General features: G+C 42.3%; 1 protein-coding gene across 2 annotated transcripts; it reads right to left on the bottom strand.

The window, feature by feature from the left end:
- Nucleotides 1–2450: 2450 nt before the first annotated feature.
- LOC109892669 (RING finger protein 121) lies at nt 2451–12584 on the bottom strand. 2 transcript variants are annotated; one of them, XM_020485376.2, is made up of 13 exons: nt 12241–12584; nt 11294–11331; nt 9279–9420; nt 8851–9005; nt 7431–7538; nt 7109–7229; nt 6862–6995; nt 6301–6402; nt 4124–5548; nt 3932–3976; nt 3787–3852; nt 3453–3582; nt 2451–3299 (listed from the first exon to the last, which is right to left on the bottom strand). In XM_020485376.2, the coding sequence occupies exons 1-9, from the start codon at nt 12316–12318 to the stop codon at nt 5428–5430; spliced, it is 999 nt and encodes a 332-aa protein (XP_020340965.1). In that variant the 5' UTR covers nt 12319–12584; the 3' UTR covers nt 2451–3299; nt 3453–3582; nt 3787–3852; nt 3932–3976; nt 4124–5427. The 2 variants fall into 2 exon arrangements, with proteins under 2 accessions (XP_020340965.1, XP_020340964.1); XM_020485375.2 differs by lacking the exon at nt 3932–3976.
- Between the last annotated feature and the right edge of the window lie 694 nt (nt 12585–13278).

The following is a 13278-nucleotide window of genomic DNA, read 5'->3' as shown; positions in this document are numbered from 1 at the left end:
GAACAGAGTGCCCCATGGTGGCAGTGGGGTTGTGGTATGGGCAGGCATGAGCTACGAACAACGAACACAATTACATTTTATCGATGGCAATTTGAATGCCCAGAGATACCGTGATGAGATCCTGAAGCCCATTGTTGTGCCATTCATCCGCCGCCATCACATGTTTGAGCATGATAATGCATGGCCCCATGTCATAAGGATCTGTACACCCTTCCTGGAAGCTGAAAATGTCCCAGTTCTTCCATGACCTGCATACTCACCAGACATGTCACCTATTGAGCATGTTTGGGATGCTCTGGGTTGACGTGTACGACAGTGTGTTCCAGTTCCCGCTAATATCCAGCAACTTCGCACAGCCATCAAAGAGGAGAGGGACAACATTCCACAGGCCACAATCAGCAGCCGGATCACCTCTATGCAAAGGAGATGTGTCGTGCTGCATGAGGAACATTTTGGTCACACCAGATACTGATTGGTTTTCTGATCCACGCCTCTACCTTTTTTTTTACGGTATCTGTGACCAACAGATGCATGCATATCTGTATTTGAAATGGCCATTGAACAGGAGAAATATGCTAGATTGTGCCTTTATTCTCCTTTCCCCCTATTTTCTCTGTGCAGATGAGGTGCATTATGAGCTGAGACGCACTCTGCTGAGGAAGTAGAGCAGTATACACGAGGGCTTTGCCCAGCAGGGAGAACATAAGGCCTTTGACAGTATCTATAATGATCTCTACATAACAGACGAAGGCAACGCTGGGCCTAATATCCAGCACGATGTCCGAAAGATTGACAAGTTGTCCACCAATCACAAGGAGAAGCTGATCACCTGCAGGAAAATATTTGACCCCAATATGATCTATGAGAAGCATGTCAGGTCTGTAGCCACCAATGGCATCGCCGGGGTGGGGAAGTCTGTGGCTGTGCAGAAGTTCATTATGGACTGGGCTGAGGAGCGGAAGCACAAGCATGTCTACTTCCTGTTCCCACTGCCCTTCAAAGAGCTCAACCTCATGCTGGACCTAAAGACCTGCCTCCTGGAGATCATCCACGCCCTCTACCCTGAGACCAAGGTGCTGCCCACATTCGAGTGCGGCGACGGCAAGGTCATGTTCGTCTGTGACGGGCTGGACGGGTATGCACGTCCCCTGGACTTTCACCGCACAGACTTGGTGTGATAGCACCGAGCTGGCCATGATGCATGTGGTGCTGACCAACCTGATCAGGGGCAACCTGCTCCCCTCCTCCTTCTGGATCATCTCCCGCCCACTCACCTCCAGTCTCCTGCCCCCAGAAGCTGTGTACCAGGTGTTAGCTTGGCTTCACTGACGAACAGAAGGAGTACTTCAGGAGGAGATTTGAGGACCTGGCGCAGGCTGATACGGTGATCGCCCACCTGACCTCCTGCAGGACCCTTCACATCATGTGCCATCCGCCCATGTTCTGCTGGGTGGTGTGCGGACTATTCCAGCGCACGTTCAGGGAGAAGGGGCCGGATGTAGAGCTGCCCAAGGGGCTGACCCTGATGTACACCCACTTGCTCTTGGTGCACCTGCGTGTGCGTGGAGCCAGGGGCTCGGCCTCTCACACCCCAGAAGAGGAGAGGGACTTTCTGATGAAGCTGGGCAAGCTGGCCTTCACAATGCTCGAGAAGAACCAGATGGTCATTGGCAAGGCCACCTGGAATGACTGTGGGGTGGAGGTCACTGAGGCTGTCACTAAGAGTGGCCTGTGCATTGAGTTCCTGATCGAGCAGTTTGTCATGTACCAGGAGAAGGTCCAGACCTTCATCCACCCCACCATCCAGGAATACCCGGCTGCCCTATATGTGTTCCTCATGTGGAGGTACACAGGGAAGAACATCCTGGAGCAGCCGCTGAAAAGCATGTTCTCACTCATGTTCAAGAACCCCAGTCTGCAGTGCCATAGAGAGAGGCCTGCAGAGCCCCGATGGAAACCTGGATGTCAACCTGCGCTTCCTCTTGAGCATGGCCCTGAATGCCAATCAGAGCTGCTGCAACGCTTCCTACCCAATAAGAGCAAGTGCTCGTCAGTCTCTGAGGACAGCCTCCATCATCAAAAAGAAGGTCAAAGAAAACCATCACCCTGACAGAACACCAACCTGCAGTGCTGTCTAAAATTGCTAGGGGTTGGTGCTGAAGCTCACAGCCACAGCCGCTCTAACTTTGTGAATAATACTAATAATACTCTGATGACAGTATTTATAAAGACAAAGAGTGTTGTTAGGTTAAGGGAATTGGGGAAGAAACATATGGATACTTCAGGGTTGCTTTGTAACAAAAAAGTAATAACTGGAAAAGTGCAAATCTGTAATGTGAAAAGCAGCCACGGGGTGGCAGTAGCAGTACACTATACTACTAAGAGAGGAAGTGAGGTCACTGGGCTACAGTGAGGGGTTATCAAAATAAGAGTCAAAGGGACGTATGAAACCAATTAAGCCATTGAAATGTATATTTATAGGCCATTACACATGTATTGACTATACACAAAATATAACATTGTCATTATGATGCTTTACATAAATAGTGAGCTAATGTAAACACACTTATCAATGATTGAGATGTGTTTACAAGGTTTACACAAATGACATGATGCAATCTTATTTGCAATGGCTGCCTACTTCCAGGACATGTATGGTGTTACTTTGTCATGATAAAACAAAACTTAATCCATTTCTAACAGAGATGTGAAAGAATAACAGTAGATGAAGAGAAGTTCCCTTGAACTAAATTGTCTTTAACCTAGGTTACAGTTGTGAGAGTCAGTTCATTAAATAAATGTGTATGGTCACAATTTTAATGTATTCTTTTTCATCCATCTTTTCTTCATCGTCAGTTTTTTTTATCCTCTAGATTATTGCATTATAATCCATACTTGACTATTGCCACGAGACACAGCAATAGAAGGGATTGTTGTCAATAAGTGTTCATTGTCTTTTTCACTTAACTATGGATGATACATGAGTGGACTAAGTCCATCCGTCTTCTCATTTCTTGCTAGTGTGTTTTGCTGTGATCCTTTTTCCTGTGATCCTTTTTCCTGTGATCCCTTTTCCTGTGATCCCTTTTCCTGTGTCTTTTCTCATTGTTCTCTCCTCGGTTTTGGGAGTGGGTGAAGGAGGGGGAAATAGAGCCTTGTGATTGGCCAGTGTGAAAGTCCTTTGGTCAAGCCCAGCTGGGCTGTTTATCACACAGGTAAAGGTGGACCTGAAGTCCTCTGCAGTCACGCTCTTAAACACCAGACTCCTCTGGATCACCCTGCCGTCCTCTGAAACTGACCTGAAACCAACACATTTATAACACTTAGCCAACACTCCTTCCACATATTATATAGTACAAGAGCTGAACAGAACACTTTGCCTACTCTACGTGTGTAAGAGTCTTTCAAAGCTTCCAATAATGTCTGCATGTGATGCAAACCCCAGTACTTACTCTTCTGTTTCTGATACTCTGCCATCAGTGGAGGCTACATTTGGGAATGTGCCGTTTACCAGCCAGTAGACAAGGGCAAATTCATCAGGAAGGCCTGGGTCTGCCTTACATTCAATAACCAACCCCTTTCCTGTGTATGACAAGCACATCCTGTTTGCCAAAAACTGGTCCTTATCTACACCAGAATATAATTATCAGACCATACACCCAGAACCCAAGTTCTAAATCTCGGTGGTAAAGACTAGGGGTTCTGTGATTATAAACACTTCAGAGTATCCATGGCCATGATTGATATTACCATTTTAATAAAAACTGTGATAGCAGAATTCCTTACCTAGAACAGCTCCTATTCTGGACATTATGGGCTGGATAATTCTGGGAGATGGCACCTGCGTGTTATCTAGACAATAACAATTGATGTTAGAGACATTAGGAAATGTTGAAAAATCATGTAGGCAGGCAGATATACACACACACACCTGTAGAGACCTCTGAGGGCAGGACCCAGAAAAATCCCATGAAAACTGTAGTGAAGATAGAGCACACCCTAAGCCTTTGTGTAACAGGCACACAGACACAGAAATGTAGATGCACATGCAGCAGAAAGTAATCATATACCCATAGTGAACATACATCAGTAAAGGTGTGTGTGAGAATGTTAGATTGCTTACCTGTGAGAGAAATTGTTAACTTCATACTGGGCTTCTGTCTGACTGCTGTGAGATGGTCAACAAATGCTGGTTCTAACAACACTACCTCATGTACTTACTATATATACACAATCACTTCCTCAACCACCCACCCTAAATAAACATGCACTCTGGCACACACACACACAGGGAATTCCCTGTGCGCAAGTTATTATGCTCATTTATGGCAGACTGAATAGGGTGGCTTTTGACACAATCAAGTCATGTTCATCATGCGTCCTAAATCATAAGCATAATATGAAGTGTGATTCATTTAACACATGAACATGAATCATTTAACAAATGTGAAATACTGTGGTTGAATACAGACAAATGTTTTTTTAACATGCTGTATTTTCTCACAGAACTGACAACACAATATTTCAGTGGGCAAACCCCAATCCTGATCCAGTGGTTTCGGTCTGGTAAGTTTCTTTCCCAGAAATAGACATACAAGAAGGTATATACAAAATCCCCCAGGTCATGGGCTATTCTAGTAAATCGGGTCTAAATTAAGTAAATGTCTATACCTGATCTTGACTGTGTCACGTTTATTAACAGAACAAAAACATGACAAGAAAGTAAACCCAACCAAAATGATCAAATGTTATTCACCTTCTTGCAAACACTGTCTTTTACAGTATCTGTTCCTGGAGAGCCATCTGGGATGAATACAGACAGGAGAGGCCATCTGAGGGAGGCGTGAGGAGGGTATATGGGAGAAAGCAGTGCCCTTCTTAAAAATATGACTGTAGTAGGATAGGATACACTGTCTGAGACTAGTGCTCCTGAGGAACCAGAAACTCTCCCCCCAGCAGCCACATTCAACCAGGACCTTCACTAACAAAAGGCGCAGATTTAACACACAAAACGACTGTCACTCTGCAATGCTCCACTCATTCATCTGAGCAGTGTTAACTACTCATTGCCATAGAATCCAACAAATATCAACAAGAAAAGTTAAGACAAATTATTTTGGGAAAAAGCATCTCCATGAAAAAACAACCATTTTACTAAGCTAAGAAATGTACACTGCATTTGGTTTAGTTGCGACTGACTAAACAAAAATGAAACCGACATCTAAACCCAGATTACTTGTAAAATTCAAATAAATCTTAAATACAGATACTATGTGCCTATAAATCTATACAAATAGTACAGGTATAGACACAGTTTATAATAGATGTTCGTAGAGTCCATGGTGAGGCCTCCAAGTCTCCCTCAGTCAGACCAGTGCAGTATCTTCTCCATACGGCTTGTGTGTCCCTCTCCTCCACTTTCCCAGATCACTCTAGGCCCAGGATATAGTTGATGCCTTGCACAAGTCCAATGATTACGGGTTGCCAAGCAACAAGGTAGCGGAGCCAGTCCAGGAGTTGTCCATACATGACATGTGGCTTCTCCCAGCTTCATATTATGGGTCAAGGAGATATAAACAAGTGACGATCCCACCCCCGAATCAAACCAATTCACATATCCAGTCTGTGACAATATATTGAGATATCTTTCAGGACCTTGATAGAATCAGGCTTGATAGTGGAAAATGGACAATAACATCTTCCAATAACTATATCCTACCCTTTTTAAAACCATAGGAAAAATCTCTTCACCTTGGGTGTTGTTTTAATAAAAAAAGTGTGTGAAATTAAATATGTATGCCCTGTTGTCAAGAAAGGATTTGGTAGGTGTATTCCGTGTTTCCCGTGGTAACACGATGTGTCACCTCTAAAGCAGAAGAGGCAGCAGCTACTAAATGTTGACAGTCGCTAACAGGAACTGGGTTAAATAACTCAATGTGTCTCCATGGAGACAAAGCCACATCTGTCCCATAAAGCCCATAATGTCCTGTTCCAGTTTGTGTTTACATGTAAATGTAGGTCAAAGTTCCCATGAACAACATCAACATAAACTTCCCAAAACTGCAGCAATTATAGGCAACACAACCTATTCCCATCATTGTCAAGCAGAGTGAAACTAATAACCTCTGTACTGTGACCCTCTGTACTGTGTGACCCCCTGTCGTGCTAAATAACAGAAACAATGAGTCACAATGACTGAGACAAATTGCAACATGAAAGCAAAAGATAGAGACATACACAATATGATAGAGAAACATATTAGACATCAAACCCTCATGAGAGCAGAAGAGCAAAGGATACGGGTTACTGAACATTCTTTTCAGGTCCACCTTCTCTTTACAGTACGGGCATGTCTGCTTCTTTCCCACGATGCACCATCCTCGTATGCAGAACTCATGGAATCTGAGGCAGAGAGAGTTAAGGAGCCAGGTATAAGGTGGAGGTGTGGTGTATTCAACCCTAAAACAAAACATGAGAATAACTGCAAAATATGGCCAAATATGACTTTAGGTCATATCTGGTCAAATGCTGTAGGCATAGCTCACTGCTTGGTAAAATACAGAATACTGGATGTTTTTTTCCTACTTCCCTGTGGCACACTGTAATAACCATATCAGTAAGCAATTAAAATATGACGTCATCAATGTGAACATAGAAACCACAAATGCCATAAAACATGTGACAATTCACCTCATGGAAGACTATTACAGGGAATCATTACAGGAGACGACATAGGGCACCATTATTTATAGAAACAGGAAGTGAGATGGGCACATGGTACAGACAAACCAGTTCTACCACAACATCACGCTCCAACATGCATATTTATCGAGAGACTATTTCTTAGATGATAAAGGATACACATGGTTGCAGGATAGTCTGTAGGTGTTCTCGATGATTCCCTCCTCGCTGACGTCGACCAGAATGGGCTGGCCACACACAGCGCAGATACTGTCAGAGAGGTGCTTGGTGGGCATTCCAGACGCACTGTAGTACTAGAGAAGACAGGGACAGACAGAGATACAATGTAATGTTGCTGGACAGATTCACAGCCTTTACAACAAATAATGTTAAACAACTATCAACTTGACAGGCCCTGGATACTTACCCCCACTGTCGATGCCATGACGTCTGCACACATTTCAGCAAAGTCCCTACCCAGGACGCCATAGTACAGACCATAGAACAGCAAGGACACACCAAAATCCATTGCGTCCTCCGGTTTTATTCTGAAAATAAACACCAATATCAACACTATTAACATGATTAAAATGTTACAACTTCTCAAATAAAGCTCTGGCGCCACTTCTATAAATCAAAACGTATTTAAAAGATTCTGAGATAAAATGACTAACACAAGGATTGATCCTTGTTAACCACGAGTATTGTCCATAAATACACAATTGTTCCAAGAAGTAACTAGAACTTACCTAAATATCAAGTTGATGCCAAACAGTGTAAACATGACGACAGAGTAGCCCACTATCCCTGTGGCATAGCTGATCTTGTAGAGGAGGAGGAACCATTTGTAGACCAGCCTGTCCACAGAAACAAGAACATTCAGACATATTTCAGCTAACTGAGGTGAATGTGAAGAGACATAGATCCGTTCTTTGACTAAAGTAGCACTTACTGCAAGACAGGTTGGGTTTGAGGCTTTTGACCTCTTACCATGACCGTTTAATCATGCATCACCTAGGCATTCTGTATATTATGAGGTATCCAGACCTGCCAACTTTTTAGAGTGCTTGACGCAATTGGCAAATTGGAGATTAAACTCGCACGCATAGCCCTCGCCGAATTGGGGCTCTCTTTCCCCTAACGTTTTTTCTTAGCACATGCCCCCAAGTTTAGTCTTTAAAGTAGAGGAACGCTTGTCACCTCTCAAACAGGGCCAATCACAAGGGCCAGCTCACAAATATTGGCTTTTTAAACACGGTTCCTAATCAACACTAGAAGCAAAATAATTTGAAAACATAAAAACAAAAACAAACGAGCGCAACGACACAGACCGCAAACTGGCTACACAAAGCTTAAGTAGGCTAGAGCAAAGAGGATCTGAACACTGTTCACTAGAAGAGTCTGCTGTTTCAGCCTATGTAAAGGTGCCTATTGTATACATCATTTCAGATTTTAGAAATTGCTAAAATCTCAAATCTAGTGGAAAGGTATTTTAGAAGCATTGCCTCTATAGCTAATACCGAACACTCATTCATTCTTCATCTTCTAAGCTCCAGAATCCATTTAATGTCAAGATGTTTAGATTTATTTTGGATTATACTTTTACTTTTTTAACTTTATACTTTTTTGCTTACAGTTACAGTCTATCAGGTTGCGTGATCCTCGTAATGTTACGTGGAAAATACAATGAACGGGACGCAGAATTAAATGTATATCACACTCGCTCAAATGCGACCAGTTCTTTTTCGTATTTGTATTAAATTTTTTCACTAACAAATGTGATTAGTGTTTACCTTTCCACAACACAGAGTCAAAAATGGATTTGTCCATGTGTTTACGTACAGCTGACAGTCGGCAAACTCCGCATCACAACAAACAGGAGGCGGGGCAGACACGGGGTATCTACGTCAAATAATGTATTCATCTCCATGTCCGTTGACACAAACTCTGTACATGTCTGTGTTGCAGCTCGGGAATCAGGATCCATGTTAGATTTACTCAGTGGATTTGAAAACGTTAAAAAATAAGGCCCTATTCATTTCTGCATACTTTTAACTCTGATCTTGTACATGGACAGAGAATTGCGTAGTTGGTACGCAAAATGCGTGCATGTTGGCAGGTCAAATGAGTGTGTGTAGACACTACTTGGCCTTGTGTATGGGGCCTTACCTAGGCGTAGTGCACTCCAGTGGCTTACGTGTGGCCCGGTAGGTAACGTATGCAGTGACCACAGAGAAGATGAACCACGTGACAAGGAACCTCCACCAGTGAAGCTTGGTGGTGAAGTACAGAGGAACCACCCACATCTGGAACAGAGTCACCAGCTAGAAGAGAACACACATTTTAAAGTACAGACGCACACAGACACTTATAGTTCAATTTGAGGCTGAATAACCCAGAGAACCAGACTGTGTAGAGTTGAAGAAGCTGGTCTGTGGACGTTTTGTCTGTACAGTACGTGAACTGTGATTTGGATTATTTGCCTGCAGGTATTTGCAGAACATGCTGTGGGCTTCCTCTTTTGCACGCAAGTCAGCATGTGTTTATGTGTGAGCATGACTGTGCAGTGTGTGGGAGAGATTGTCTGTGTGTCTTACATTGTAGGACTTGGGGTGCCTCTGTTTCCATTGCACAAGGACCAGCTGGGCGATGACCAGGGTGACAATGAGGATCAGCACCATCTCAGCGTGCATGGCCTCATGACCCTTGTGTTTTGCATGCATCCTGGCATGCTCCAACCTATGAACACACACACACACATACTACAATCAACCTAGTGCTCAGGCCTGGGTATCCAATATGATCATTCACTAAGTATCTGGATAGATTCTTATAATAGTTACATTCATACTAGTTTCCATTGGTAGGAAACATTGATAAACTAAGGGCTCTACAGTACATCAAAAATATGACTGCATCAAAACAAGATAATGTTGAACCTGACTTAACTTTTGTGACGAACAGTTGAAGTCGGAAGTTTACATACACTTAGGTTGGAGTCATTAAAACTTGTTTTTCAACCACTCCACACATTTCTTGTTAACAAACTATAGTTTTGGAAAGTTGGTCAGGACATCTACTTTGTGCATGACAAGTAATTTTTCCAATTGTTTACAGACAGATTATTTCACAGTGGGTCAGAAGTTTACATACACTAATTTGACTGTGCCTTTAAACAGCTTGGAAAATTACAGAAAATTGCGTCATAGCTTTAGAAGCTTCTGATAGGCTAATTGACATCATTTGAGTCAATTGGAAGTGTACATGTGGATGTATTTCAAGGCCTACCTTCAAACGTTGTGCCTTTTTGCTTGACTTAATGGGAAATTCAAAAGAAATCAGCCAAGACCTAAGAAAAAAATGTTGTCGACCTCCACAAGTTTGGTTCATCCTTGCGAGAATTGTCCAAATGCCTGAAGGTACCACGTTCATCTGTACAAACAATAGTACGCAAGTATAAACACCATGGGATCACGCAGCCGTCATACTGCTCAGGAAGGAGACGCGTTCTGTCTCCTAGAGATTAACGTACTTTGATGCGAAATGTGCAAATCAATCCCAGAACAACACAAAAGGACCTTGTGAAGATTCTAGAGGAAACAGGTACAAAAGTATCTATATCCACAGTAAAACGAGTCCTATATCGACATAACCTGAAAGGCCGCTCAGCAAGGAAGAAGCCACTGCTCCAAAACTGCAATAAAAAAGCCAGACTACGGTTTGCAACTGCACATGGGGACAAAGATCGTACTTTTTGGAGAAATGTCCTCTGGTCTGATGAAACAAAAATAGAACTGTTTGGCAATAATGACCATCGTTATGTTTGGAGGAAAAATGGGGGAGGCTTGCAAGCCGAAGAACACCATACCAACCATGAAGCACTGGGGTGGCAGCATAATGTTGTGGGGGTGCTTTGCTGCAGGAGGGACTGGCACACTTCACAAAATAGATGGCATCATGAGGTAGGAAAATGATGTGGGTATATTGAAGCAACATCTCAAGACATCAGTCAGGAAGTTAAAGCTTGGTCGCAATTGGGTCTTCCAAATAGACAATGACCCCCAGCATACTTCCAAAGTTGTGGCAAAATAGCTTAAGGACAACAAAGTCACTGTATTGGAGTGGCCACAAACCCCTGACTTCAATCCTATAGAAAATGTGTGATTTCAGAACTGAAAAAGCGTGTGCGAGAAAGGAGGCCTACAAACCTGACTCAGTTACACCAGCTCTGTCAGGAGGAATGGGCCAAAATTCACCCAACTTATTGTGGGAAGCTTGTGGAAGGCTACCTGAAACGTTTGACCCAAGTTAAGCAATGTAAAGGCCATGCTACCAAATACTAATTGAGTGTATGTAAACTTCGAACCCACTGGGAATGTGATGAAAGAAATAAAAGCTGAAATAAATAACTCTACTATTATTCTGACATTTCACATTCTTAAAATTAAGTGGTGATCCTAACTGACCTAAGACAGGGAATTTTTACTAGGATTAAATGACAGGAATTGTGAAAAACTGAGTTTAAATGTATTTGGCTAAGGTGTCTGTAAACTTCCGAATTCAACTGTAAATCTAATTTGCAGTCAGAATGAATAATTGGGAAGAGACTGACCTCCACTTCTCCTCCGGTGACAGATGGGACAAGTCAACCTAAAGTGAAAACAAACCAAACAGACATTCACAATTATTCCAAATGCTTCTAAATCAATTAGTTAGAAATCTACATACAAATACAGTCACATAGAACCTCTGAATTAAACAGTCACAATATATCTACAAACTACAATTATTGCATCAAAAATAGTAATTTTAAATCATTCTGTATTCTGATCATGTGGGTTGGGAGGCTGTTGGTAGTGGACAGACATGTGAATACTAAAAGGGATGAACACTGCTGGCCAACAAAGAGCATAGGCACGGTTTCTGTCCATTATAGTTAAATGGTGAGAACACTAACTAGCCTTTGGTCCAAAACAGTTTTTAGAGAGCTCAGGCTACCAGGACAGAGGATGGATTATGCGTCAACTAGATGACCTTTGACTCTGTCTGCCACATCAGCTATTACATGGCGTGACATCTAATGAGTACTAGCTACATCATTGATGCTATTGCAATAGGAAACGGGTTGTCAAGCAAAGGCAGCAATTTGGGGGCAGCTAAACCAGAATTATCAATTTAGTTAGCCATCTGTGGCTACTTATATAGCAACCTAGCTAAATAGTTAGCTTACGTTAGCGATCAGCTACCACGTACAAGACAAGGGCGTGATGATGATGGCCCTTGAAGTTGTACGTTTGTGTTTTAGCTGACTGCACTATAATATTACTTGGTTTCCTAATGCACTCAATAGAGAAATGCACTCAATGATATCCTACCTGTCTAGCTAAAAGGGAAAAGAACTGGGAAGTTAACTAGCAAAGCTAACATCGTGTGACGTTCACTAGCCGGTGCAAGAGGCAGGTCTAGTCCATATTGGCTGCAACGCAATGTGAGCACTTTACAATTCATGCTGTTCGTTGTTTTCGGATTCTACAACAGTAACACATGTGGTACCCTAACCTGATTTGGCTCATCGTGATGTCCGAGTCCATGATCGTGTTCTACACCATCAACCTCCACCTCAAACACCCCCGCCATCTTCGGGAGTGCTGTCAATTCCGAACGGATGCCATTTCCGGTTTGGAAAACACGAGGGCCAATCAAAACACTGCACGCGAGTTATTTTCCGTTTGTAAACAGGTTAGACAAAGACTTTTTATAACTAACCCAAGATTAATGTATAATTGTGAGAATAAACGAGAATGGAGATGGGCAGAGCCAAGCACGAGCTAGTCAGATCATATTGTCGTATTCTAGCATTTGTTTGCATATGTCCGTTAGGGAACGCCTACTCTGAGAAGCGCGTGTGTGGAATAATCCGTGGTGTATTTAACATCCCTGGTCATCCCTATTGACACTGATCTGGTGGACTCACTAAACACAAGTGCTTTGTTCGTAAATGATGTCTGAGTGTGACCCTGGCTATCCATACATTTTAAAAACAAGACAGTTGTGCCGTCTGGTTTGCTTAATATAAGGATTGTTTTAATTATTTGTACTATTACTTTTGATACTTAAGTATATTTTAGCACCTACATTTACTTTTGATACTTAAGTATATTTAAAACCAAATAGTTTTAGACTTTTACTAAAGGAGTATTTTAGTGTTTTACTTTTACTTGAGTCATTTTCTATTTAAGTATTTTTACTTTTACTCAAGTATGAGTTTTGGGTACTTTTTCCACCACTGTGAATAACTCAATTCGCCCTTGCACTCCTTGTAAAAATGGCAATTTTTAGAAACTGTTAAAGTCTACAAAATGCAGTCCATTCTGTTACATATTCTAGTTTTGGAAACAGAAAACTGCATGGAGATCGATGAAAAATGTGCAAAATGTCGGCAAAAATCTATCTGCTTCATCTTCTTCAACTGCCGGCCACTGGGCTTCAACTCATCACCATATTACCATATTTGGAAGTGAGTGGAAACACCAACCGGATGCTTTACATGTATACATCTGGTGAAATATTGTTCTTTTATTTATAGTTTGAAGAAAA

The sequence above is a fragment of the Oncorhynchus kisutch genome, linkage group LG6 (assembly GCF_002021735.2).
Source record: "Oncorhynchus kisutch isolate 150728-3 linkage group LG6, Okis_V2, whole genome shotgun sequence".
Classification (NCBI taxonomy): Eukaryota; Metazoa; Chordata; class Actinopteri; order Salmoniformes; family Salmonidae; genus Oncorhynchus; species Oncorhynchus kisutch.
This window is presented reverse-complemented; position numbering and strand designations above follow the sequence as displayed.

Excerpts from the sequence above, each read along its gene's own strand:
- LOC109892669 (XM_020485376.2), bottom strand. The coding sequence starts at position 12,318 with ATGGCGGGGGTGTTTGAGGTGGAGGTTGATGGTGTAGAACACGATCAT. Across the intron at positions 6,996-7,108 it reads TCATGGCATCGACAGTGGGG|TACTACAGTGCGTCTGGAAT; the intron begins GTAAGTATCCAG and ends TGTCTTCTCTAG. Across the intron at positions 6,403-6,861 it reads AGACTATCCTGCAACCATGT|ATTCCATGAGTTCTGCATAC; the intron begins GTATCCTTTATC and ends TCTCTGCCTCAG.